Source organism: Colletotrichum orchidophilum, assembly GCF_001831195.1.
Source record: "Colletotrichum orchidophilum strain IMI 309357 chromosome Unknown Scaffold_70.1, whole genome shotgun sequence".
NCBI lineage: Eukaryota > Fungi > Ascomycota > Sordariomycetes > Glomerellales > Glomerellaceae > Colletotrichum > Colletotrichum orchidophilum.
Genome location: NW_019173026.1, coordinates 130077 through 156080, shown reverse-complemented (window position 1 = coordinate 156080; position 26004 = coordinate 130077). Strand labels below are relative to the sequence as shown.

Below are 26004 nucleotides of genomic sequence, written 5' to 3'. Positions count from 1 at the left end.
GACATTGTTTCGGTACATACGGAGTAAAACTGGAAGCGTGGAAGAACGACCGCTGTCAAAACATAGTAAAAGCACTTTGGGCGGTCCCAAAATTCGGAGAGCCTCCTGAGACGCGCTAAACCATCTCGTACAAACGTTCAATTTGCCAAATGACTAGAAAGCTGGCTGTGCGATAACACATATGCTATGATGTTATGACCTCCAAACGGGGAAGAAGTCGAACACCAAACTCCTGGGTACGGATACCCGACTCCATTGTTAATGAGGCAGTGAAGAGCAGGTTCCGTGACGCCGAGAGGTATACCCAATACAAGGGGGCAATAGAAAGGGGCAGGCAGAGACGGGGGGAGAGGGGATAGGTTACCCCAGTGTTCGTTTCGATGGAAACGAAATTCATCCCATGATCGCCGAGCCTCGCCAAGCTTCCGACACACAGAGACACCCACAGCAGAGAGCGGCTTGCGGCTTGCCGTGCACTAGGAGAAAACCAGATCGAGAGCCCCCCTTCTTTCACCAAGCACCCCATGTCAACGATAGTGCGTGGGTGCTGGACTTTGTTAGCACACGCTTCTAGAACCCATGGCCGTGGAATTCGATATCGTTGTCCGTAGGCGTCAGAGAGGAGGGGAAATCCTCGGTTAGGTCACATGCACAACAGCCAATATTCATTTCGTGTACTATGTAGATGCGCTCTTACATTGTTTCTCTGCATTCGCTGGACTTTTGCGTTGCCCTGGAAGTATACCCCCTCTTCGCTCTTATAGCACCTTTCGATATTATGCGTTTGGAGAGAGGGGCTCATCCGTTCCGTCCGTCTCGTCCGCACGTTTCGTTTGGTTCTTGGCCCCCGGGCACCAGCCATGGCTTTGAACAGCCCCACGAACCCCACAAAGGGCCCCCAAGAAATGGAGCTCGTGCCAGGGGTCCAGATGCAGGTACCGCGCACTGTATCCATATCCTTGCGATCGAAGAGAGAGAAAAAAGTCAACAACGATTATTGCGGCTCACGCTGTACTGAAGCAATCGTGGACGCGAGGAAAGGCGACTGGTTGCTTGGGTCGTCAAATCTGCTTCACCTTGTGGCGAATACGGGGTTGAGGTTCTCTGTAGCAGGAGGATGAAGAAGGTCTAGGGAACGCCACGCTCCCTCATCCACAGAGCCGCCCGACGGGTCGCGACACTGATTGCGAGTTAGTCGAGGGAGAGGGCGCGAGGACGCAACGAGTACAAATCAGATGCATAGGGTAGTGTTGGCCCGCGGCTCGCAGGTAACATGGCGAGACTAGAGAGATGCACGGCACCTTTGCTTTGGTGGTTACACGGGTTGATTCTGGCGCTTGCCCCCCCTAGATATTTGTGCGAGGACAAACTTTTCAGTTGCATTCTCGGAACAGATTTGTCGTACTTCCTTTTCTTTGATTTCTTCTTGTCCAGTGTCCGATGTGGTTGGCTCGTCGTCTGCGGCCCATCGATGACGTTCTTTATGCCTCAAAGTTTCCTTTGGGAGCCTGTGATCCTTGACTGGTTAAATATTGGCATCGGTCGAGCAGTTGAGCTGTAGATGAGCGACGACGACGATACACGAGAGGTTCAGGATAGTGGAGTCGCTACTGGCCTGTGTCGTCGTCTGTTGTCCCATTTATTCTTTTGATTCCATTTTCACCCTTGGAAACTGCAGCTGCAGAGCCGTTGACCCTCTTTGCCCATCGATTTGGGGAAGGTGGCCGATCTTTGGTGGCCGGCCTCGTCATTGTTCCTAGTGTATTCGTACCATAGTAGTTCATACCTAGTCATACCCGGGAGACTTCGGGTCTGGACCTTTCTGGACTCTGGATGGCAGTTGGTTGAGCGGGTTGCGCCGCCATGATCTCGTGGGCGAAACCAACGGCGCCAATCGAACGCCAGGACGTCCAATTGCTCACGGGCCTTGTAGCCAAATAAAGCACTCGAAAGGGAAAACGAGACACATTCGTCGGTCTCGCACAGGCCATTCCTTTCCTGGACCTCGTATGCGTGTGTGTGTGTGTGTCTTGGTTTTTGACGCGGTGCCTTAGTCAGACTCCCCTCTCTTCCTCTTTGCCTCTCTTTCGTCTCGTCCCATGCATCATCTCATTTCATCTCATCCCGGACGTGGTGTGTGCTGTCACCTCAGATTTGATCGGCAGGATGTTTCTCGTTTTCTTTTCTTCTCTTTCTCTCACTCTCTCGTGTGCCACCAATGGGCCTGTGCTTTGCAAGATTGTTCATTCGGAATGTCCCTCAACCGCTCACCAATCGTCTGTCTGTCTCTTAGTGTTTGCCTTTGCATCGAAAGCCAATTGGCAATGTGCAGTGTATGATGGACATGAAGGTTGCTCGGAATGATACGCGGTGTGATGACTGGCATACTGTGCGGACCTCAATGTGATGGTCACCAAAAGGGAAGGGTCAGAGTGAGAGAAAAAAACGAGAGGAACAAGGAAAAAAGGACGACATGGCGAGGGGTGCATGTTCCCTGTCCCCTGTCCCCTGTCCCTGGCCCATGGTGCCCGTTCCTGGTCGGCCCATCGCTGATGGACTCATGGAGGGGGGGGCGCTCCCCGTGATAGTGGACAGTGGAACGGCTCACTGTGACTTTGGAGGCGTCTGGTTGGCCAATGAGACGTGGTGTCCTACAGCTAGCAGCCACTCGCCAACATCAAGCGAGATTATCGAAATCTTCCCTTCCCAGTTCCCCCAATCCCCCAAGGGCCCCCGGGGGAAGAACAGATTGACAAGGCGGCGCCCACCTCTCGTCGAAGCGCTCAACTTTGACCGAGAAGGTGCCTTTCACTTGACTGGACCTGCATGTTTTCCCTTCCCATATTGCATACTGCATCCAGCCTACGATCGATCCATTGCCTACCTATTATTATCGTCGTGCCTGCTCACTCCACTCCACTTCCCTTCCCCCTCCCATCTAAGGCATCTGTCTGTCTCTTCTCTTCTCCTCCTCCCTCCTCTTCCTTCGTCTTCTCTCCTCGCCTCCTGCCAACAGCACGCTTACGCCGCCATGCCATCGTCCTGATCCATCGGCCATGAGAACTGGCGGATGCAAGGGAGACAAAGGATCTCGAACACGAACAACGAGAAACGGCTGACACGAATTGTCCACGGTCCCTTCCCATCGTTGATTTTCAAAATCCTCTTGGGGCACTGCGCACACCGCGTCCTAAGAGAAGCAGAAAGAGTGTAGGAAAACCGAGCGTCTGTTGATTCGGAACGAGGGGGAATTGCATTCGCGCGGCCCGTTGCGGGACACCACCACCACCACGACCTCTACCAACCACCAGACGATATTCCCATTTATCCACACATGGCCATGAGGATGCCAAGAATGGAATTCGAATAGATCGACAACTCCTATCCAAACACAAACCACTCACTCACTCACTCACACTCGCTTACTTACCCGGTGATCCAACACCAGTCACTCGTTTACCTTGTTCTATCTTTATTCCCGTCACGCCCTTGGGACCACCGGCTTGAAAGTCGCCTCCCCCCAATTTACCAAAAAAGACGACCAACCACACCACCGGCCGGGGTAAAGCTCAGCCTACTTGGCCCAACGCCACCCCGTCTACAACATGACTAAATCACTGCGCGGGTCTTCACTCCCTCAGGCCCGCTCATACCATCATAATCATTACCACTTACACAATCAACGCGCAGCCACCCCCGAGAATGCTCATCACCGCCATCGCCAACTCGACGACGCTGACCCCAACCCGACGAATCCCACCCCCGACGCCGCCACTTCGTCGAGCACCGCGGCACCGAGAATCGTTGTCCAAACCGTCTCTCTCATTGAAATAGTCGATGCCGCCGGCTCCCCGATCCGAGTGCAGACCATCAACCCAACTGCCGCCACCGTGGATGCTCAATCAACCAGCAGTACCGCCCTTGACTTGTCAATTGCTGCGGTACCCTCATCCACTTCGTCCCATACCGACACTTCATCGTCTTCCAGCACGACGAATGACTCTGTGCCGTCGACGCCGGCGCCTACGACATCCTCGTCTACCAACTCATCCGCCAGTCAAGGTATCTCCCTGACGTCCAATCCTTTATCAACTCCAGCTCCTTCGGAAGCCGCGCCGTCACTCTACCCTACGTTGAGTGGCCAGTCAAACTCGACAATTTGTACGTCACTCCCCCCCTCTGTCGAGTGTTTCCCAAAGTGAAGTAGCTGACCCAGGATGTGTAGCATTCCTTACCTCATCAAACTCTTCTTCAACCTCAGTCTCTACCAAAACCAGTTTATCTAGCCAATTTTCGTCTGGTACAACAAGTGTTACTTCTTCTATACTTTCATCGCTCTCATCGACAACATGGAGCTCTAACTCGTATTCAACTTCGACCTCAACATCGGCATCAACTTCGACGTCGGGGTCCACCAGATTGAGCACGTCTACCTTCGCTACGAGCGCCTCGCAATCGTTTTCCAATGAACCGACAGCTTCTGGAGAGGGAAACGCCGGCGGAATCGGCGGCGGGGGAGCTGGGACAGCCACGCCCACTTCGACTCCCACGTCTGACAACTCTAGCGGCAGCGGCTCGCCAACACCAACCGGAACAGTCGTGGGCAGTGTTGTAGGAAGTTTGGCTGGAGCGGCGTTCCTGGTGGCGCTGGTCATCCTTGCCCTTCGGTGGAAGAAGCGCTCGGGCGGACGGTTCCGCCTCAGCGAAGTCAGCGCCTGCAAACGAGGCATCCTCACTGGTTCTGGCGGTCCGAAAGGTGGTGGCAACAGCAGTGGGATGGTCCAACGGTCGTTGTCATTTGATCCCACCACAGCGGCCGCTGGCGCAGGAGCCGGAGCCGGAGCCGGAGCCGGCGCGATGGCCGCGGCTCACAAACCTTCTTCGAGAAGGGCTAGCGAGCCTTCCGAAACCGGCGAGAGAGGATTTGTCCGAGTAGCCGGCAGGAAACTGCCCTCTGTTCTGCAAGCCGGGGGCGACGGTTACACGGACCCACGTGAGGGCACCGCAGCCGCCGTAAATGACGACGAATCAGTCTACTTCCGCGACTCTCAAGCCTTTTTCGACCCCAACAGCCAAACAACACGCCTCGCGCTTGGCTCGCCCATGAGGCCAGTCAGTGGTGTGGTGGTCCTCAAAGAGTCGCCGGCCCGAACGCCAGTGACGGAATCGGCGCCATTCCCGCCTCCGGCGGCGTCTCCGGAGACAAGTCCGCCGTTTATCCCGTTACAGCCCCCGGGCCGGGACCCCATCGGTCGGACTTTACCTTCGCAGGACGGGTCTCGGGGGTCTCGGGGTTCGGCTTCTAGGTTCCACGAAGACATGTGAATTCACCTTTTTTGGTTCGACATTGCCTTCTCTTCTTCCTTTTTTATTCCCAGATCGGCAATGCCGGACTCAAAGAGAATACCGGGGCTCCAAAAACGTACCTTGACGCGTGTTGTACATTCTCACCAATCTTTCAAACGATAATTATTAGTACCTATTTGGGGTGGTTGGGGTCGGGGCCACAACCTTTTTTTTGTGCCAACTTTGCGGACTCTATGACGGCATATGGATTGGCGTTGAGAGAGTTTCTGGCACGTCTGATATGAGCCTTTTGCGTCCTGGCCATACGGAAGCAAGGTGAATCTCCATGTAGAGGGGGATATTGGTTCATATTTTTTTTATTTTTTTTTACAAGCACGCGTGCGTGCGCCGGCTTCGGACCGCAACGACATTGGCATCCGCAGTCGGGGCGAGCGTTGGGCTTGCTTGGATGTAGATGAGGTTTTAGTTTCGCCTCAAGAGACGAGCGAGGGGAAAAAAGAGAAACGGATGAAGGGGAAGGGGCAGAAGGGCAGACTAGAAACTTTTACCTTCTTTTGGCTACGGCCATTGAGGGAAAAGAGAGGATGAAGTCAATCCTAAACCTTTTTTTTTTTGGGCAACGGATTTTTTTGCTTATTCTCATGCGCATAGAGGAACAAGGTATCCGCATAGCTTGCTTCCATGTGACAAGAACCTTGTATATTTCGAGGAAAGTGCGTTGCTTCCACCACTGTGGTATCCTACTTGCGATGAAGAACATGCCATCTTTGCCCGTCCGATCCCCCCCTCCCGGAGGATCAAATGTAGCAAGGTAGGAGGGAGGGACCGGGAGCGCGGCTGCTTTCATGATGGGACGGTCTTGGCCAGCGAGTGAGTAATGACTTTCTTCTGCTCGGGCTGCCTCCACGTGCCTGCCCAAGTTAGGTTTGAAAATTTTGGGGCAAGGAAAGGCATGTTGTCGTGATGGAGTCGTTTTTTTTCCCCCCCGGGGAGGAGGAGTAGTAGGTTGAACCATCTTGAGACACACATGAAACGGTGGGAACCAAAAAGAATGTCGTGTCAAGCTTCTTCTTCTACTCCCCCTTCCCCTCTCCGTCCCAGAATTTTTCTGGGGCGCAAGCTTAGTAGTGTTCCGCTTGGGCCGCGACTTTTACCATGACAAATTCAGAGAAGCTGTGTCTTCCCTTTGCAAGCGTCTTAGACGATCCCGATTGGGTAAGCACTCTCGTGGACGTGGAATTAGTGGACTACCTCTCTAGGGCTGGTGTCTCATCCATCAGGTGTTTATGAGTGTTTACCATCCCATCCCATCCCAACCCATCCCCCGGTAGCGATGTCTACAACACGGGATGAAACATCTTTTTGGGTAGTTGGTCTCCATGGAGGAGCGGATGAGCGAGTGGGTGAAGTATCCATATCACCACATACCCCATGCCGGCCAAGATGAATTCCCAGTCGGCCTCGCAAAAGTCATCAAAATCTTGCGATGCTTCTCGGACAACAAGGTCGTGGCCTCTACTGCTTCATACACGAGGGCAAGTCAGCATACGCCTCCATCAGGCCGGAGCTCTATACATTGACAGCCTCGCATAAACCCGAGCTTGGAGTAAGAAACCTCATTCGATGGTTTTTTTTTTTTGCCCACGTCTCCCCTCCTGGTCTCAAAATCTCCACTCTTTCGATCCTGCGGCACCTTCAACCGTCCGAAGGCGTTGAAGGCAAAGTGAACCACCCACAGCATCGATGGCGTCTGCTTTTCGCCCACAGGGGACAGCAATAGTGCCTGGCCTGGCCGGGATTGCTCTCCGAAAAAAGGACTCTGGAAAGTCGCGGGCCTCGGCGCAATAGATCGCAGCTACGGCATAACTTGATGTGGTCAAGAGCGAATGAGCGAGCAGGAAGCGCGAGGCGGCGATACGAGGTCTTGCCGGGTTAACGTAGCCATTGGTGGGCGACTTTTGTCTTTTGCCTTCCATAGTTTGTCTCATAGCATCGTCGCTGCAGCAGAATGCGCTGTCCAAAACTACAAATGCCATACCTGTGTTCGTAGAGCGTTTCTCCAACCTTCCGTGTATGGGATGAGATATCATGGAGTCATTGGAAAGGGATCTCGAGACATCTGCACCGGCTTGCTCGGATCGAACAGCTGAAGCCCCGCCTCCCCCCGGCCGACTGGACGTGAGCGTCGGCGAGCTGGCTGGACAAGCAAAGAGGCCTCACACTTCAACGGCCGAAGCAACGGTAAATAAGCTGTTACCATAGCTTCAAACAGGCCCCGAAAATGGTTAAGCCATTTTCGATTGAGGTGGGGGTAGGTGGGGGCTCAGTCGATACCCGCGAGGCAGTACGGATACCACGAACTGGAGTGAACTCTGTGACAGGCCCAGGCCGGCACGCCATATGCGCATATGATTGATTCTCCGTGCACGGCGGCAGTTTCCCTCGTTGCGGTTGGCTAGCGTTTGTGACTGCAAGTGAGTAAGGGATAGGAAGAGGGAGAGAGAAGGTTAAGGTCTGCGCTTGTGCCCGTCATATCAAGCAAACCCTTGTTTCTGGGGTCATCCCGAGCTAGTTTAGGCGTGATGACTGAAGAGAAGATGTCCGAGCCATGGCAAGATTCATCCTCCCATCAGAGGATTTGGAGCTTTCTCGGACGCATGGCCCCCTGAGGCTTGGGCAGGTGCCGAGTCGCTTTCTTGATTGATAGACGAGGTCGAGTAGAGTTTATGATGCCATTGGTAAGTATCCGTCCCGTCTCTGTCTTATTCACTTCTGCTCCTCCTGTTTCTTTTTCTCCTCCTTCTCCTACTTCTTCTTCTACTTCTTCTCCCTTGGTCGACGATACCTTCTCCAAGGTTACAGGTGAGGGTTGGAATTCGAATAGGGGACGTCTTCGGACGCTCGGGACGTGGAGGAGCCCAGCTTGGAAGAAGACCGGGGGAGGGGGCTTGATTAAGGTATCCGTATGTACAGAGTATCCGTACAGGCGCCGCAGAGAGCGCCGCACGGGCGGCAGATGGGCCTGTCAAGCCGATTTAGCCGATGTAATTCGTCGCGAGAGTGTTCCTCGCATATGGTGCCGCGCCAGTGGTCGCAGACTGACAGAGAGAACGACCGGGGGAGGTCGACTGGGGTTTATTGTGTACATAGTAGGGGTGGGCGAGAGCTGAGACGAAAGAAAAACCCCGATATTAACAGGGTTAGAAGTTTGGGGTGATTAAGCCGGCAGAATGGGATGGGAGCGGAGGGGGAGGGACCTATATGACGGCGAAGTGATGAGCAGTGCAAGCCAAGAAGCGGGAGAGGGGGTCCGCCACGGAAGACCAGGCGCTCTCTTCCAGGTCGATGGCCTTGGAACCAACACGGTGGAAAATCTGGAGGTCGACTTATGGCGGGAGCAGACGCCCATCTTAGCGCCGCGGTGCGCCGTAGAACTGTCTCCTGGCATCCCTCGTACCCGGCCCCTAGCGTAGATGCATGATCTTGGGCTCGCTGTATCCTGACGGCTGCACCCAGCTTTGCGGCGTCGATCAAAGTGCCGAGTCATGATGCGTGAACAACACACTATATGCTCCGGCGGCCAACAGGCACCGCAGATGAGCGAGTGGGCGTCAGACTTGGGATGAGGGGGCCGTTGACTGTGGAGTAGAAGCAAATCTACAACACCACCATCATCTGTGTGATGTACTCCGCACTGGTGGTGGTGGCTTTCGAGATCTTCCAATGGCAGCCGAGGTAGCCTAATGGGACAAACTAAAATAGAAAAGTGACTTTTGGAGGTGAGAAAAAACGTGGCAAAATATTGAAGAGCCGCGGGTTACGTGAGATGCGGTGCAAAGCTGATATTCACAGTGGGCAAGTCTCACTTGCTACCTTAATATACGCTGATTATGTAAAGAAAGTCGACTTCTGACTTCCTGCCATTGTCCCATCCCTGTCCCATCTCGTCCTTCGGGACAGCAGCCCCCCTCCCCCTCCCCCTGGTCAGCTACGCCCCGCTGACCAATGCCCTGCAAGCACACTGACGGACGAGTCTGCAACTCTGTAACGCCCTTTGCCCCCCTTCCCAAGCCGTGGAAAAGTCCACCAGGAGGTGATGAGTTATGTGATACCGCCCAGCTACTCAGTTGTCCATCGTCCCTCCGTCCCAACACTCAGGCGTCGCTTTTCTTTCTTCTTTTCCCCCTTTCCCCTCCAAATCAACCGACCTGGCGTGCTGTATCTGTATCTCAATCGTCGACCGTGATAAACCCCTCTTCCACTTCTCTACATTCGCCTTCGGTACGGGATTTCTTAAACCTCGCACTTTCTCCCTCTCTTTCAAGACGCTCATCACAATTCCAACTCACCATCCCAACTAGTCGACCAATTCCACGATCCGCCGACCCGACGAGACTTCTTCTGACGCCAGCGCGGTTACCTTAAGTCAACCGCTTCGCCTGCTTCAGTTGGAGCTTCACCTTGACAAGATACTCCACCACGACGGGTCCCAGACCAGACCCAAAACGAAGAGCTTCGGGCTCTATTACTCTTGGAGGTCCGCTACGGAAACCAGTCCACCTCTCGGCGTTAAGAATTCGACCAAGCCACCGCACTACCGAGCGAATAGCAGCAAGCACCGCTCTGCCGCTGCGCTAGCCATCTCACGCTACCTGCTTGCAAATACCGTGACAGGCCGATTTGTTTTAGGCCCTTTTCGTCTTTTACTTCATCTTCGGAAACCCCCCATCTTCCTCTCACCTCTCTATCTTCCAGAAACCCTCCCAATTCCGATTGCGCCCAGCGTCGCCTCGTCACACTCTGACCACCTCGTCGCCGACGCTTCGCGCACTTCCTGCGCTCATCGGCCCCCTTTCACACTCGCAGCCAACCACGCCCCGGACCTTGCGCCCCGAAGACGACCCCGCGAGTGCCCAGCTTCGGTGAATACCGACCCAATTCGTCCAAGATGGACCACATGGGCTTCCAGATGCCTCACATGGGCGGACCGCCCCAGATGATGAACCAGCCGCCGCAGATCTTTGGCGCTTACACACCCGATGGTCTTCCCGTCACCCATCTTCCCCCCGACCTCGCCGCTCACATGTTCGGGGACCCGTCCACCCTCCTCGACGATGCAAACGAGGCAAAGAGGAGAAGAATTGCGAGGGTAAGCATCTCAATTGGCACTGGCGGCGCTGGTCCCGCCGCGAAGAAGAGCAGAACGCTTACGCCGTCCATCTGCGCACGCAGGCTTGTGATATGTGCAGGAAGAAGAAGATCAAGTGCGACGGCAAGATGCCCGCCTGTAGCCATTGTATAAACTACAAGACGGATTGCGTATTCACCCAGGTTGAGAAGAAACGCAACCCACCAAAAGGGTAGGCCGAGACGTGTATGCAACGTCCTTTCTGCGGCACCCAACTAACAAACTTGGCAGAGCAAAGTACATTGAAGGACTCGAGAACCGCTTGGGCCGCATGGAGAATCTTTTGAGACTTTCAGGTTCGTGATGTGTAGTGTGCTCTGCTACGGCGCGTAGTCCTAATCAGTTGCTTAGGTCTTCTTGGCGAAGACGACGACGGTGACACTGATCTGGGTACCCTCGAAAAGCGGTTAGCAGAGAAGCAACAGCAGTCGAGACAGGCCTCTCAAGCTGCGTCCAACCCGACGACCCCGTCCCAGGCAGCATCGGGGCAGAACGAGACCATGTCAACGCCACGCAGCGCCATAACCTCCCCCGAGCCAACCAGAGAATCTCAAAGAAATCCCAAGGAAGGAGATAAGCGCAAAGCCTCAGTATCTGACGAGAAGGGCAACGAGGAGGAGGAGGAAGAGGTTGAGGCGCTTTCTGAGCTCATGTGCTCACTGGTCACGAACCAAAGTGGCGAGACGCGATACATTGGTTCCTCGTCGGGCTTTTCCATCTTTTCGCCCAAAGGTATCCAGTGGGTGAATGAGAAGACGGGCGATAAATCCTTCCAGCAAATGATTTCCGAAGTATCGATTGACGACCACAAGTGGACTGCCTGGAAACCTGAGGTGTTCAGCGATCTATTCCGCCGCCCGGTCTTCCGGCCACTACCTCCCAAGACGGAGGCGTTGTCTCTGCTGAAGGACTTCTTCGAGAACTTCAACTGCATGTTCCCATTATTTCATCAACCCACGTTCATGCATCTGGTTGAGCGGCAATACTCTGATGATCCTTACGAGGGCACCGGCTGGTGGGCGAGTTTGAATTGTGCTTTGTCATTTGCCCATCGCCTACGCGTCATGAGCAATCTCGTACCGCAGGAGGAGGACGATAAGGCTTGGGGGTACATGAAGAACGCTTTGGGGACGTTTGCCGAATTGTCGATGCGCAACACAGACTTGCTGAGTGTACAGGCCTTACTTGGAATGGCCCTATTTATGCAAGGAACTCCCAACCCTCAGCCGACTTTCCTCTTGGTCGCCACATCCATTCGCCTCGCACACAGCATCGGCCTTCACAAGCGAGGAACTGGCTTCAATCTCAACCCCATCGAGATTGAGCAGCGAAAGCGAGTTTTCTGGATCGCCTACATGCTGGATAAAGATCTTTGCCTACGAGCAGGCCGCCCGCCGGCTCAGGATGACGACGATATGAATGTTGAGCTACCCGATGCAGACCCGGAAGACAACATTGGCAACATTCCTCTGGCTGACGGCAAGGGTAAGATGAACCTCTTCCGGGTTATGTGCGAGTTTGCGACAATCGAAAGCAAGGTTTACTCTCGGCTGTACTCAACTAAGGCCACGAAGCAATCAAGCGGAGAGCTCCTCAACACTATTGGAGAGCTTGACCAGGAACTCGAGGAATGGAAGGAGAGGATTCCGATCGATTTCAGACCAGAGCACGAGATCAAGGCGTCGCATACGCCTCTTATTCTGCACGTGGCCATGCTTCACTTGACATACTACAACTGCTTGACGACGATTCACCGCATGTCGGTTCACCACGGCTACTGGACAAGTCGCCTGTCCAATTATGCCATCCAGGGGCTCAACGCTAAACCTTTGAACCCTCGCGTCTTCTCTTCTGCGGCGCTCTGTACCGCTGCCGCCCGAGCGTCAATCTCGCTTCTCAAGTACATGCCGCAGGGTGATTCCCCAAGTGTCTGGTATGTTGTGTCGATACGTTGATTATTGTGTCATGATTACTGACCTCGCATCATAGGCTCATTTTATATTTCCCGGTATCGGCCTTGATGACACTCTTCGGAAATATTTTGCAGAACCCAATGGATCCGAGAGCCAAGTCCGACACCAAATTGATGAACCTTGTGGTCAACTTCTTGTCAATGCTGGGTCAAGAAGCAGAGACTGGAGGTGTCCACCGTATGCTTGGTGTGTGCTCAGAGTTTGAGAGGATAGCCAAGCTCGTCATCGAAAAGGGAGAGAAGGAGCAGTCTTCGCGTAGGAAACGGAAGAGTGACGCCACTGTCAAGACTTCATCAAGCCCCGCCGCACCAACACACACGCCTCGGCCCGTGTCCGTCACCACCCCGACTCCCCACACCGTAAATGGTGCAGCCATAACTTCGACGATCAACGGTCAGCTGTCACCCGATTTTAATGGTGAAGCGAACCGCAGGAGACACGGTTTCAGTCCCATGACGACTACATCGATGCGAGAACCGTCGCCGGCACTCCCTTCCGCTGGATGGCCCCAGGAGTTCAGCATACCGGAACAACCAAACTTTAACAACTTTGGCGAGATGACAGGGTTCGGCGGGCCCAATAGCGCTCGTTCCCCGCCGGTGAACATGGGCCAGCCATTCCAGCAACCCCTTCTGCCGCAAGACCTGTTCGCCCTCCCCATGACACTAGATTGGGACTGGGCTGAAATGAGCGGCGGTGCGTACCCGACAGTGGAAAACGGCAACGTTGGTTGAGCTATCTTAGGACCTCTGAGCAAATTTGAAGCGCCGGAGTATCTGATTGGACGGGCAACCGCGTCGTCGAAGCTGGTCGCAGGACAGAACATTTTAGGTTGCATAATGTGCATATGAGACGAGATCACGAACCAATTAACGCATGTACGAGTAATTAGCCTGCTAAAGGGAGCTATGGCTGGGAGACTTTGGAGGGAGAATTCTGTACATTGCGCTGTGCTTTGCCATGGAGTGGCGGAATTGACCTGTAAACGACTACAAGACGGGCTTCCAACTATTGTTGTGATGGGTGCTACCTACGTCGAAACCACCATTTGATAGAATGTGCACATATACATGACATAAAATGAGTAACTCTCAGGGACCAATTTGCAACGAATCAGGCTATGGTCAAGGGATCTTAGAGGCTAGACACAGCTAAATATGGACGTTAGTTAACGGGAGCCTGGAACATCGTGGAGAGCAGGCGGGACCACTCAAGACCCTGTCCGCCGACGCGTGCCCGTTTGAATCGATTTCAAGGTGTCATTCATTGTTATCGGAGTTTGCGGGCGGAAAGGTCCTTCTCAGCCGAGGACGGGGACGCTGGAGGCGGCAGGTGGGGACCATTTTGTGGCTGCGGACGGAGTTTGAAAGTCACGTGTACCGCTAAAATCTCGGCCTCGATGGAGCCCGACATGAACTCATCACTATGGGAGCTTTTGCCATCGTACAGTCATCCAAGGAACGCCTGTTCCAATTACCAACCACATTGCACGATTTTCTCCCACCACCACCACCGCTGCAAACAAGTGCGGCAGGTGCTCTTCATCACCATCAGAAATCCATTGACCATATTCCCCTTCATCCTGACCTATCATTGTACGAACGAACGACCACTGGGGCGCATCAATGAGATAGCACATTGCATACCCGGTGAATACTTCCTTCTACCCGGCTCCGGTCGTCCCGCCTCGTCACCTCGCGACATATAGACACACACAACACCATGGCGAGGTTTCTCCGCCAATCTGCGCAGCTCGCGCGCGCTGTAAGGATCGCGCAGCAGCCGGTAACACGTATGCGCTTCCAGCCGTCTAGAATAGCACGACTTGGCCCTCAAGCTCCGTTAGCTTGCTATCGATCGCGGTTCTATTCGACAAACGGCCCCCAACCTCCAAAGAACGAAAAGGAACCAAACGAGAAGGAAACCGAAAAGAAGGAAGATGCCGCCGGGGCGAAGCTTTCCAAGGAGGAGCAAATACGGAAAGAATGGCCTCTACCCGAAGGATGGGTGTACCTCAACCAGGAAGAGCTTGATATGTTGCTCAAGATGGGTCAGAACGATAGACTACCCCGGTTCCAGAAGGACTTCTTCATCAAGAGCGTGGAAGAGATGAAGCTGTTGGGAGCTCCCAAGGAACTAAGGGATCTCCTGGCGACGCTGAAGGAGCGGAAGCTGAAGATGACGGTCACCGATATCGCCAAGATCCTCCGTGTCTCGACGCAGGTCGCAAAGAGATTCTCCGACTACGAGGCGACTGTATACATGCGCGAGGAGCAGGAACCGAAAAAGGAGAAGGAGGATGACGCCAAGGACTCCCAGCAGAGCAAGCAGCAGAAGGATGGGCGCAACTCTAACTCGGAGAATAACGAGGGCGCACCGGGCGGTGGATTGGGCGGTAAGAGATGGATCTTTGGCATGCTCAGCACCGGCGATCTGATTGTTGCCGCCATCGTTTGGATCGTGGTTCTGCCCTTCTTCGAGTCCATGATCTTCGGCCAGGAGAAGGAGATTACATGGCAAGAGCTGCGGAAGAACTTCCTGGACAAGGGACTGGTCAACAAGCTTGTGGTCATCAAGAATCCCGGCCGCGTACGCGTTGAGCTAAACAGGGATGGAGTGCAGTCGGTGTACGGCGGAAACGAGGGTGTCAACCCCAACATGCAGTACTACTTCTCCATTGGTTCAGTAGAGATGTTCGAGAAGCAACTCGAGGACGCCCAGAACGAACTCGGCATCCCGACCTCGGAGCGCATTCCCGTCAGCTATGCCAGCGAGGGTGGCATCATGCCTTTGGTCTACGCCTTCGGCCCCACACTGCTTCTGGTTGGTCTGCTCTACTATACCACAAAGTCGATGGGTGGACGTGGCGGCAACCAGATGTTCGGATTCGGTAAAAGTAAGGCCAAGAAGTTCAACCACGAGACGGCAATCAAGGTCAAGTTCAGCGACGTTGCCGGCATGGACGAGGCCAAGACGGAGATTATGGAGTTCGTCAGCTTCCTGAAGACCCCCGAGCGCTTCGAGAGGTTAGGCGCAAAGATCCCTCGTGGTGCTATCCTGGCCGGACCTCCAGGAACCGGTAAGACCCTGCTTGCCAAGGCCACCGCCGGCGAGTCTGGTGTGCCCTTTTTCAGCGTCAGCGGTTCCGAGTTCGTTGAGATGTTTGTGGGTGTCGGTCCTTCAAGAGTGCGAGACTTGTTTGCAAATGCTCGTAAGAGTGCCCCCTGCATCATTTTCATTGACGAAATCGATGCCATCGGTCGGTCGAGACAGGAGGGTAACCGCATGGGCGGCAATGACGAGCGCGAGGCCACTCTGAACCAGATCCTGACCGAGATGGACGGTTTCAACACCCAAGAGCAGGTGGTTGTGCTCGCTGGCACCAACAGAGCCGACATCCTCGACAAGGCACTGATGCGTCCCGGTCGCTTCGACAGGCACATCTTCATTGACCGCCCGACCATGAAGGGTCGTCAGGACATCTTCAAGGTGCACCTGGCCAAGATTGTCACCAAGGAAGACATGGACCACCTCATGGGCCGTTTGGCGACGCTGACTCCGGGCTTCTCCGGTGCTGACATTGCCAACGCCGTTAACGAGGCTGCCCTGGTTGGTGAGTTTAATGTGACAACTAGCCTTTGATTTGATGAGATGCTAATCTGCCGTAGCTGCGCGTGCCAATGCTGAGTCAGTGGAGATGATTCACTTCGAGCAGGCTATCGAGCGTGTCATTGGGGGTCTTGAACGCAAGTCTCTCGTGCTCAACCCTGAGGAGAAGAAGACGGTGGCCTACCACGAGGCTGGCCACGCCATCTGTGGCTGGTACTTTAAACACGCCGATCCCCTTCTCAAGGTTTCCATTATCCCCCGTGGCCAGGGTGCATTGGGCTACGCCCAGTACCTGCCCCAGGGAGATGCGTATCTCATGACTGTCCAACAGCTGATGGACCGCATGGCCATGACGCTGGGAGGACGTATCTCGGAGGAGCTTCACTTCCCCACCGTCACGACGGGCGCTAGTGACGACTTCCGCAAGGTCACCCATATGGCCCGCAAGATGGTCACCCAGTGGGGCATGTCGGAGAAGGTCGGCCCTCTACACTTTGACGACGACCCGAACACGTTGCAGAAACCTTTTGCCGAGGCCACGGCGCAGGCCATCGACGCCGAGGTGCACCGGATCGTAGAGGAGGCCTACAAGCAGTGCAGGGACCTCCTGAAGGAGAAGAAGCGCGAGGTCGGCATCGTCGCGGAGGAGCTCTTGAAGAAGGAGATGCTGACTCGCGACGACCTGGTGCGCCTGCTTGGGCCCAGACCGTTTGGCGATAACCAGGAATTTGAAAAGTACTTTGGCGGCCAGGGGCAGAAGAGCGCGCCGCCGCCGTTCCCCACAGAGGAGCTGGATAGTCCACCCGAGCAGCCGCCCGTCGGCCCTTCGCCGACGTTCAAGAGCCTTGAAGATGCGCCGAGGACATGAAATGTGCAGCAGCAGTAGTAGTAGTAGGAGGAGGAGGAGGAGAATGTGTTGAGATACCGTAGGATGATGGCACGCGGACCCATGCACCGCAATTTGTATTTTTTTAACCCGGTTTCCAAAAGAACTAGGCTGTCTCTCTCAACTCTTTGCCGCTTCATGGCGGCTGTGTTACTAGTGGAAGGCATCATCATCATCATCAAGGGGACTTTTCTGGAGTAAAGACGGGGCAACTTCTTCACATGCTGTACTTGTAGGATTTTTGTAGATACATCTCTACCTGTTTTCTTGCTTCAACTCTCCAGAGAGAAGAAAAGACGAATGCACGGCCCTGCAGAGGGCGACGTAAAGAGCATATAAATCCACAGGTGTCTGCCGCCTTGCATCGTGGCCCCGTCTGCGTGTGATCAAGCGTGTGATACCCGGTGCGGTTGCTGCCAACGCGAAATGAAAGAGAGCTCCTGACTGACCTGGCCAGGTATTTGGAGCGGTCTCTGGTTGAAGCGCCGATGCGGATTGATGGGGTAGCTCTCGCTTTTTGCATCCAAGGGTCTGCCGAACCAGGACATCATCTCATGTGCTAGGGAAAATGTACAAACATATTCACATTCCATCACTTTTATTTTATAACCTAAATGATGGTTCGTAATTTGAATGTACGAGAACACCAATTCCCATTTAACTAAAGCTGTGACTTCCAATATCAGATGGTATTTATTAATTCATTTTACGGTCCGGTTAGCAGAAGTGCCGGTGATGTTTTTTTTACTTTTAGTGAATTGATACCGTCGAACCCCCAAAATCATATATTTGTATGAGCCTAAAGGGAATGAAGTTGTTGCAACTTGCTAGGAAGTACATTCATGCTCAGCTGTGTAGCCGAGTTCGCGGTATTGCTTGCTTATGATTGCGGATTGCATTCATTCGAATTTGAGTCATCGAACGCGGGCAGAGGTTTCGACTAACATCCAATGCCATCTGCGAAATCCAATTGCAGGAAGGCCGACAGTGAGGGGAGACTTGGGCGCTGCTTCCACGGACTCTCTTGCGGACTTGCCCTATTCAGGTTGCCCAAAGGCCGGTCACTGTGGGTGGACGGGATGTCATGCTGGAGGGAAGCTGCCCATTCAGCCTGGTTTGTTTGGAAACGCCCGGCCACGTGGATATCATGAAAAATTTCAGAGAAACGGTTAGCGGTGTTTATGGCGAGTTCGAGAAACCCAAATTACAGACTGACAGCCTCTTCACACTTCACAATCATACAAGGGGTAATGATGAGATGAAGGGATTTGGAATTTTTGACACGAGGCTTGTTTCTGGATCTTGAGTTAAATGAGAAACCTGTCCACATTGTGCCGTGGAAAAGTAGTTCCCTTTTTCTTGAGACTGAATTGCCAGGGCCGAAGCTGTCAACTTACTCCCACCGGGCCGGCGAGAACAAAATAAAACGCAGCTTAGGGGTTCATTGCCCACGTTATCACATCCTAGGATGGCAGTTTTGGGCATATTCATGCTCCCACCGGCTGAACTGAAGAGACCTTCGTCAACCCGGAAGGTTCCTGGAAGAAAGTTACGCAGGGTTGTAGGGCAGATACGTGCCGTCACGGGGGGCGAAGCCGGAGCAAAAGAGAGGCATTTCTGCCAAAGTATCGAAGCTCAGATGACCCATGGCTTCAAGGTGATGAAAACTATCAATCGTCTGTTCCAAACTTCTATTTTGGACTGGGAGAAAAGACATACGATGATGCCGTCATGTCTCCCCCGCCTCCCCCTCACACCCTCCAAGAGAAGTCATCCGAACAAAGCTCGGTCCAGAACTGATCTACGCGTGACTTGGGACGGTAGTTCACTCACAGACGCCCGCAACATAGTTTTGTTTCGCCGCTGCCCATATATCTCGGATTGAGAAGGGCACACAGAGTTTCAAGATTCACCACGGCGAGCGGAGAGAGATAAAGGTCTCAGCATTGAGTTTGGTGTGAAGTAGACAACACCGCGGGACAACATGATGCCAGTTTTACCGGTACAACGATGTCTATACATCTGATGGTAGCGAGAGAGAGGGAGAGGGAGTGTGTGTGTGTGTATGTGTGTGTGTCCGACCAGGTTGGCCCAGACTGTCCCACGTGCCTATTCCCACGCATGATGACGTTTACGTGGAAAATGAACGTCCTGCTCCGGCAAGAGTCCACGCTTCCCCCCCTTTTCGTATACTCGGACCAAGAAGGCCGCGGCGGGGTTTACATTCGAACACGGAGGGCAGTGCAGTTTGAATACGGTTTCTACAAATACCAAAGGCTTCCCAAGGGACCAATTTATCGGACACTCGGGACGCGGGAAGGCGAAACGGCGTGGGGCACCTCCGGTGGCTCCATCCCGAACACGCGTAGGCCAACCCGCTACGGAGAGCTCAGCCCGAACCCGAGACCTCGCCGGGAGAATTCCACGTTTGGGGGAGAGTCGAACGTCATGCCGAGGAGGGGGAGGAGGAGGAGTAGGAGGAGGAGGACAAACACCGACGCAATGGGGCCGCGGCAAATTCAGAGGAAAACAAGTTTGGGACTTCTCCATCTGCCCTTGTTGGTATCAATGCCTTTCCCAGCCCATGTGCCGGCTGATCAGACGATGAAGCTACCTCCTCCAATGAACGACCGCCTCCTGCGCTGCCCGACGGGTAGAGACCACAGACCACAGATCACCAACTCCCCTCCCCATGTTATCGGATCCAAACATCATTGAAGGGAGATTTACCGGCCGAACGCCGATTGCAAACCCCGCCTGAATGAAGCCTCCCCCGATGACGAGCAACCCGTGTCTCAGCCCCCGAGTCTCCCGCGTGCGGCCTTGCAAACAGCACACCCCCGTCATTAGACCTTGGAAAGACTACCCTTTTTCGGTATACTCATCATGTGAAACACGGCGGTGCGGGGAGCAAGACAAAAATATGGGTTGCTCCAGGTGTACGGGAGACGCGTAACGTCAGCAACACTACGTGAGGAGAGAGCCGCGAGCGACGATGGGAAGGGGGGGGGGGGGCATTGGGAAAGGCACATGGCGTCAAACACGGCGAGAATTAATAGAATCTCCAGCGGTTGGTGGATTCGACTTTGTGTGACGCGAGGGCTGTTTGGCGCAGGTTGATGATGAACCCGCACGCGATACAGCTTCGAATAGTGAAATCGAGACCGAGGTTCACTCGGCGTTTCTACGTCTGAGTCCAAGTCCCCACACCGGAGAAACCTCTGATTTGTTGTTGGTTTGGGGTGGGGGGAGATCTGCAAGGGTGTTTACCATCACGCGCCAAGAGGCGGTTGGAAAGCTGTCAATTGCCTTTGTTGTTACGAGTAGCCATCCTGGACGGCGCAGCCAGGCATTTGACACGAAACTCGTCCTTTATTCTATGGAAGGGGAATATTGTCGGAGGGCGGCACAGGGTAGGAAGCTGATAGTGTTGCGACCCTGGCTGTCTTAGCACATGCAACAGCTCTAGCAGCCTCGCAAAAGCATAAATCGAGCGATGAACACGCGGCTGACGCTGCTCGACCATGTTCCAAAAAGGTGCATCGAAGGTTTGCTGCAAAGATGACGAGTATGGTGAGAGCTATAGTAGACAGCTCCGCCGCGGGTTCCGTGAGGGCGGGCCAGGGAGATACAGGGCCTGGCCTGGCGGAAGAGGCCAGCCAAGGGCCCGTGGTGGTGGTGAACTCGATGAGGGCCATGGCCATGTCCACGATGCGATGGATGAACCGGGACATGCAGGCGGGGATGAGCAGGTTCGGCAGCAGCTGGACTGGACTGGACTGGGCTGAGATGGGACCAAAAAAGATGTATAATTAGCCCACTAATGATGCTATTTCGAATACATGGGCCTGGGCATGGGCATGGGCCTGGGGCGATCAAGTTGAGGTTGGTAGCCAGCGGGACGGAGGTGTGGGCTGAAGGTTGAAGATGCGAGTTATGCGACACGATGATGGGACGAAATGGGACTAATGATGGCAAGAGTTCGCATTGAAGTGAAGGACGGGGTATGGGTTTGGGATGGACGGGAATGCCGTCGTGCAATTACACGGTGTGGTGTGGTGTGGTGCGGTACAAACAGGTACGGCAGTCGTCTTCACACGTTAGTCGTCTCAAGTCAGCCTTAGCAACCCCAGCTGCAAGCAGGACCCAAGGCAAAGAAGTTGAGCCAAGTGACATCAGGTGCAGTTGCCAACTTGCCAATCAGATGGTGCGTAACGACGTGCTGAGGTAATCATGTAAGGTACCGCGGCTTATCTTGGTTGTTTGGCATTATTCGTTACAAGGCACCTGCAGAATAAGGTAAGGTAAGGTACCTTACCTTAGTGTGCCGACTTTGATAGCACCGAGCGCGCTATGAGTAAGCTTGGCATTGCGTCTTCTCTAACCGTGAACTAAGGCGATTCTAGACAGAAGCCAAAGTTCCCCATGCCATGATTCACCTTGGCCCACCAGAATATGGCTGGCCGTTGCGACTCATACATGGGGTTTGAGATGTGCTAAGACCGGCCCTAACGCCCCTTTGCCGAAAGCTGGGCTGACGGAGAGTTGCGTTAGTCACCCCCCAAAGACTTCTCAGCTGGAACTTCTCCTCGGCTTAACTATCGAATCCTCTCTCCAAGGCCCCCCACCCCCACCCTCACCTTACTCAGTGACAACTTCCCGTTGCGTGCAAGGCACAAGGCACCAGGCACCAGGCACACTACAGAGAGAAAGCCGCCTTCACTGCAACAGTAGTCAGCCAGGATAAGGCACGGCAGTCCCGGGGGCATCGCAGAGCCACACGGCACACCCAAGGCAACGGCAGGGCAGGGCCTGCCGCCAGAACCAGGGGACCAGGGGACCAGGGGAGAGAAGCCAGGATTGACGCTAAAATTGGGAGTGGAATGAAGTAGGTGTGGGCGGGTTCGGTGGAGTAAGGCCCATCAAGGCCCATCAAGACCCATCAAGGCCGGCCTTTTTTTGTCCTTTTCCTTTTTCCTACCGTGACTTTTCGTCTGTATCCGTATCCTGTTGAGTATCTCCCCTTAATCCCCCGTCGATAACCTCTCCCGTCTAGGTTTTCCTTCGGGGGAAAAACAATGGGGGAAAGTGGGGTGGAGGCGGTTTGATCATCGATGCCGGTGGAATCCATCTCGCTTTACTGCAAGGAGTGTCGCCTCACAGGAAATACGATACCCAAGAAGCAAAATCGAGGGGAAACTCAATTCTCCAGGTACGGAACTACGGACACATGCAGAATGGCTACCTCGCGTACCTGTAACACACGGCAGCCACGCCATGCGGAGGAAGAGCGCCAAGATAAAGGGGAAACAGGGAAGGGCAGAAGGAAGGAAGGAGAAATAGACAATGCGAAGAAAAAGGAAGCCAAAAGGACCCGGCAGTGGTGGAAAACCTGACTGGTGGAGTCGAGCAAATACCGGCGGCCGGCAGCTTCAAGTCTTGAGCCGCGGCCTGGGCCTAGACAATCAATGACAAGCCTTTCTTTGCGCTTCCGCAGTTCCACTTGTTGGGTACCCGTTTGTGCAAAAAAAAAAAAAAAAAAAAAAGAAAAAAAAAAAAAAGGAAGGAAATGTCCAGACCACAACTATCTTACAGCCATGACTGATACCGCCTTTCTTTGATGGCACTGTCGCAGTCCAAGCCGACGTGCACTAGCACCGCGTCTGTGAGTTGCCGCAACTTCGCAAGTAACTACCTGTCGCCCTGTACCTAAATCCGCCCAACAACGGGGACTACTTCTCTCCACCGCGCTGCGACCTCCTTCGCCGACGTCGACGTCGACTCAAACCCATCTCCACCACCTGGTGACCGCCTGGTGGAGAGCGTCATGAGTCTGGCGAGGTCTCTTTCATTCTCAACTTTTCCTCATCCCATACCCGTATCCGTACACACACAGCCTTGGCGTCCGTGTCGCGACTCGCCAGGGCAGAGAGGCTCATCTGCCCACGCTTTCAAGGGTCGTTGCAACTCGCGCATTCTCCGCCTTGGCGTCAGACGACCAGTACCTGAATCGCCGCGCATTAGAATCGCCGTGAAGAAGGTTTAGCACCATGCCTCATTAGTAAATGAACAAGGCCGATGACAGGATTTTGACAAGACAATTGCGCCGTTGCAGATCTGACGAGACCCGCACCACACTCCAGCGAGTCTAGTGTACATCGTAGCTACACTAGTGCGCCTAAACATCGGGTTCCCGCTCGTCATTGTCGCATTTCGTGATTTCCCCTTGCACTCCGCCGCCCGCACAGAGGACGTGAGTCGTTCTCCAAGCTGCGACTCTTGGATTTGACGACAAGTCATCAGGACAGGACAACCGGCGGGGACATGGGAGAGTGGGACGGTACGAGATGAAACGAAATGAGATGGGCGCAAAGTCGAGCTATCGATCTTCGTCCACTCCGAAGCCGTCGCTCTCACCGTCAATGTCACGACCAGACTCCGAAGCCACCCCGGAGTCCGAACCACGTTGCAGAACTTGGGCCTTAGCGAAGAGGCTGGTCGTGAGCCAGGTATCCGTATACGAACTCGGAATAGACAAATGGGAGGGAGGAACGGTCTGTTCCCACGCCCACAAACCGTATCCGGAGCCATGGTTCGCAAAATAGTGTTCAGTGACACGGAGCGCGGTGAGGTAAAGCAAGCTTGTTGCGACGTCTCACAAGGCTCAGGCCCAGTGACTTTTGGCCTCCCGCTCGTCGGTAGACAGTTGGCGGCGGATGATTAGACGAGACCGGCCGATGCAATTCATTTCAAAAGTCAGATTGCCTTAGTGGGCGGGTACGCAATAGTATGGTAAGGGTAGGTAATTTGATGAAAAACAATAACAGTAAGGCAGAGGCTGCTGCAGACTCCAGAGGCCGTCAAGGTTGAACGTCGCCTTGCTGATGGTGGCAGTGTTCGCAGAGGGTCCTTCTGGAAGTTTGGAACAATTCACTGACTGCTCGACCGGGGTAACCTGGAGTGCTCGTTGGTCGGGGCGACTTGTAAATCCGTGTCCGAGGAGCTGGAAGGGTTACCTGTAGGTTCCGGACAGTGAAGGGGAAGAGGGGAACGTCCCGACTGGACCGGCCGCCTGGGAATCTGGGATGGCCTGGGAAAAGATACCTGCTCACCGTTCGGATGCCACCTTACCTAATATCGTCCGATCGGCATCTCCAGCCTGGGCTGCCCTGGCGTGCCCTGGCGTGCCCACTGCCTGGGACGTGACATGAACCCCGCTCTTTTATGGCCCTTTTCGGGATGTAGCGGTTACGACGGATAACGGAATAGATCCACTTGAAAGATCGGATGGAATCCACCTAAGGTAAGCCCTCCCTGTCCGGCCCCCTCCTCCTTTACACCAATATGGATCCGCCATAACCCGAAACTGCCTAAACCAAATCCAATATAGGTATGCGAACAACCCAAAACTGCCCACGGCGTTGCAGCGGTGCCGGGGGAGAGACCGAGAGAGAGGGCCTCAGGGCGGTTGAGAGTCCCGTCGCGGACGACCATCGCAACGGAGCAGGCCCGCCGACGACCGAACACCCCTCTGGAACCTTCCGGAGAGATGAGTGGTCGACGACGAGGAAGATTTGAGGAGGCACCCGCGTGCCGAAAGGGAGAGACGCCCATATTGAAAGAGGAAATAATGGTACGTCAGTGGTAAGGCCTTTGCCCTGTCGAGCGGAGGCTCTTACAAGATACCTACCCATCCCCGGGGTCGAGTCCTTTGATTTGATTCCCAGATCGCACCATCTCCGGATTCCGCGCATTTGAAGCATCGGCAGACGTCCAGGCGCCTCGTGTCATGTCCGCCGTGCCGTGCCCACCGCAGTCCATGGCCAGATCCTCTTCTCCTATCCTTGGCCCCGTTCTTCACCTCAGGTTCTACGCATCGAGGGCCACGATGAGGCAAGCCGCAAGGGATCGTACGGCGGGCCAACACGGACTACGGACAAATTCGCAAAATCGTTAGCTTGTCACTGTCCGGGACAGGACCATCATCCATGTCCTTGATCATCGTGGCCGATACCGCCATGCACGACAGAATCTTCTCTCAAGGAAACCGGTCCACTCTTCTTTTTAACTGCATCGGCATCAGCTTACCAGCCTTTAATTGCAAGCTTGTCGTCTGCTTGCGAGCGAGATCTCCGCACCATGATGTAGCAGGGGCCGTCTTTGGAATTGCCTCAATTGGCCTGGTCTCTGTCCACAGCGGACCCCCGTGCTAAATCTTCCACTGCTTAGAGGCCTTGTAGCAGACAGCGTTATCCGCACACACCGCAATTGCAAAACCCGCACGGATCTTGGCAATCATGGACGAGCAGCGTTACCCGTTTGCCGACTGTCGTCGGCTCCCTGGGCTTTCATTTCGTCTTCGGCTTCCTCGTCCCCACAAGCGCACGCACATGAACGACTCCGTTCCAAGTCATGAGCTCATGGCCAGTTGGCAGGTGGTTTGGCGGCACCTTACACTAGTTCGATGGTACCCATCGCCCGCATCTGCCATGGAAACTTGTTGAAGATTGCAAAGTTCACGGACGCCAGATACCGTTGGCGGCAGTCAGGGTGCCAAGCGGCGATTCAACGAAAAAATCTCGCCCCCCTTTGCCTCCTTGCCTCCTTTCACTTCCCACGTCTTGGAAAGTTGGGGATTCAGGACCGGCACTCGAAAGGCTTGTCGAGGGGAGCCCTGCTCGCACTGCAGCCGCACCAACCAACCTGCTTGACCTGCTCATCCCGTCGCTGGTGTGACAAGCCATGCCGAGCAGTCGGCCACCCGTCTGCCACCTGCAATTGACATGGCCATGTCATGATGTCGCACAAGGTGGCAAGTCGGTGCTTTTTGCTCGAGACCGGGAAAATCTGTCATCGCACGGCCGCTGGTGCTCGCCGACCTTGAGAAGACGACGCATTCCGGGAGCCCCCTGTTCAACGGCGTTCGAGCCTGCTTGCCTCCAACCTTGACCGAATATCTCGAATCCTCGTTGGTTTGAAGAGCACGAAGGCCGCCTACAGCTCAAACCGAGCTTCTTCTGTCGCCCTATCACAGTCTATCG

General features: G+C 54.4%; 5 protein-coding genes across 5 annotated transcripts; 4 read left to right on the top strand and 1 right to left on the bottom strand.

Moving 5' to 3' along the window:
* Nucleotides 1-2906: 2906 nt before the first annotated feature.
* Nucleotides 2907-3146, bottom strand: CORC01_08317 (uncharacterized protein; the record flags this gene model as incomplete). The annotated part of the gene is made up of 1 exon (XM_022619949.1): nt 2907-3146. The coding sequence occupies one exon, from the start codon at nt 3144-3146 to the stop codon at nt 2907-2909; it is 240 nt and encodes a 79-aa protein (XP_022473553.1).
* Nucleotides 3147-3605: 459 nt separating this feature from the next.
* CORC01_08316 (uncharacterized protein) lies at nt 3606-5325 on the top strand (the record flags this gene model as incomplete). Its single annotated transcript, XM_022619948.1, has 2 exons — nt 3606-4161; nt 4226-5325. The coding sequence occupies 2 exons, from the start codon at nt 3606-3608 to the stop codon at nt 5323-5325; spliced, it is 1656 nt and encodes a 551-aa protein (XP_022473552.1).
* A 4930-nt stretch (nt 5326-10255) lies between these two features.
* Nucleotides 10256-13202, top strand: CORC01_08315 (fungal specific transcription factor; the record flags this gene model as incomplete). Its single annotated transcript, XM_022619947.1, has 5 exons — nt 10256-10456; nt 10540-10667; nt 10727-10791; nt 10847-12428; nt 12485-13202. The coding sequence occupies 5 exons, from the start codon at nt 10256-10258 to the stop codon at nt 13200-13202; spliced, it is 2694 nt and encodes an 897-aa protein (XP_022473551.1).
* Nucleotides 13203-14190: 988 nt separating this feature from the next.
* CORC01_08314 (ATP-dependent metallopeptidase HflB) lies at nt 14191-16945 on the top strand (the record flags this gene model as incomplete). Its single annotated transcript, XM_022619946.1, has 2 exons — nt 14191-16081; nt 16137-16945. 2 exons carry the CDS (start codon nt 14191-14193, stop codon nt 16943-16945), a joined length of 2700 nt encoding a protein of 899 aa, XP_022473550.1.
* Nucleotides 16946-20487: 3542 nt separating this feature from the next.
* Nucleotides 20488-20751, top strand: CORC01_08313 (uncharacterized protein; the record flags this gene model as incomplete). Its single annotated transcript, XM_022619945.1, has 1 exon — nt 20488-20751. One exon carries the CDS (start codon nt 20488-20490, stop codon nt 20749-20751), a length of 264 nt encoding a protein of 87 aa, XP_022473549.1.
* Nucleotides 20752-26004: the final 5253 nt, after the last annotated feature.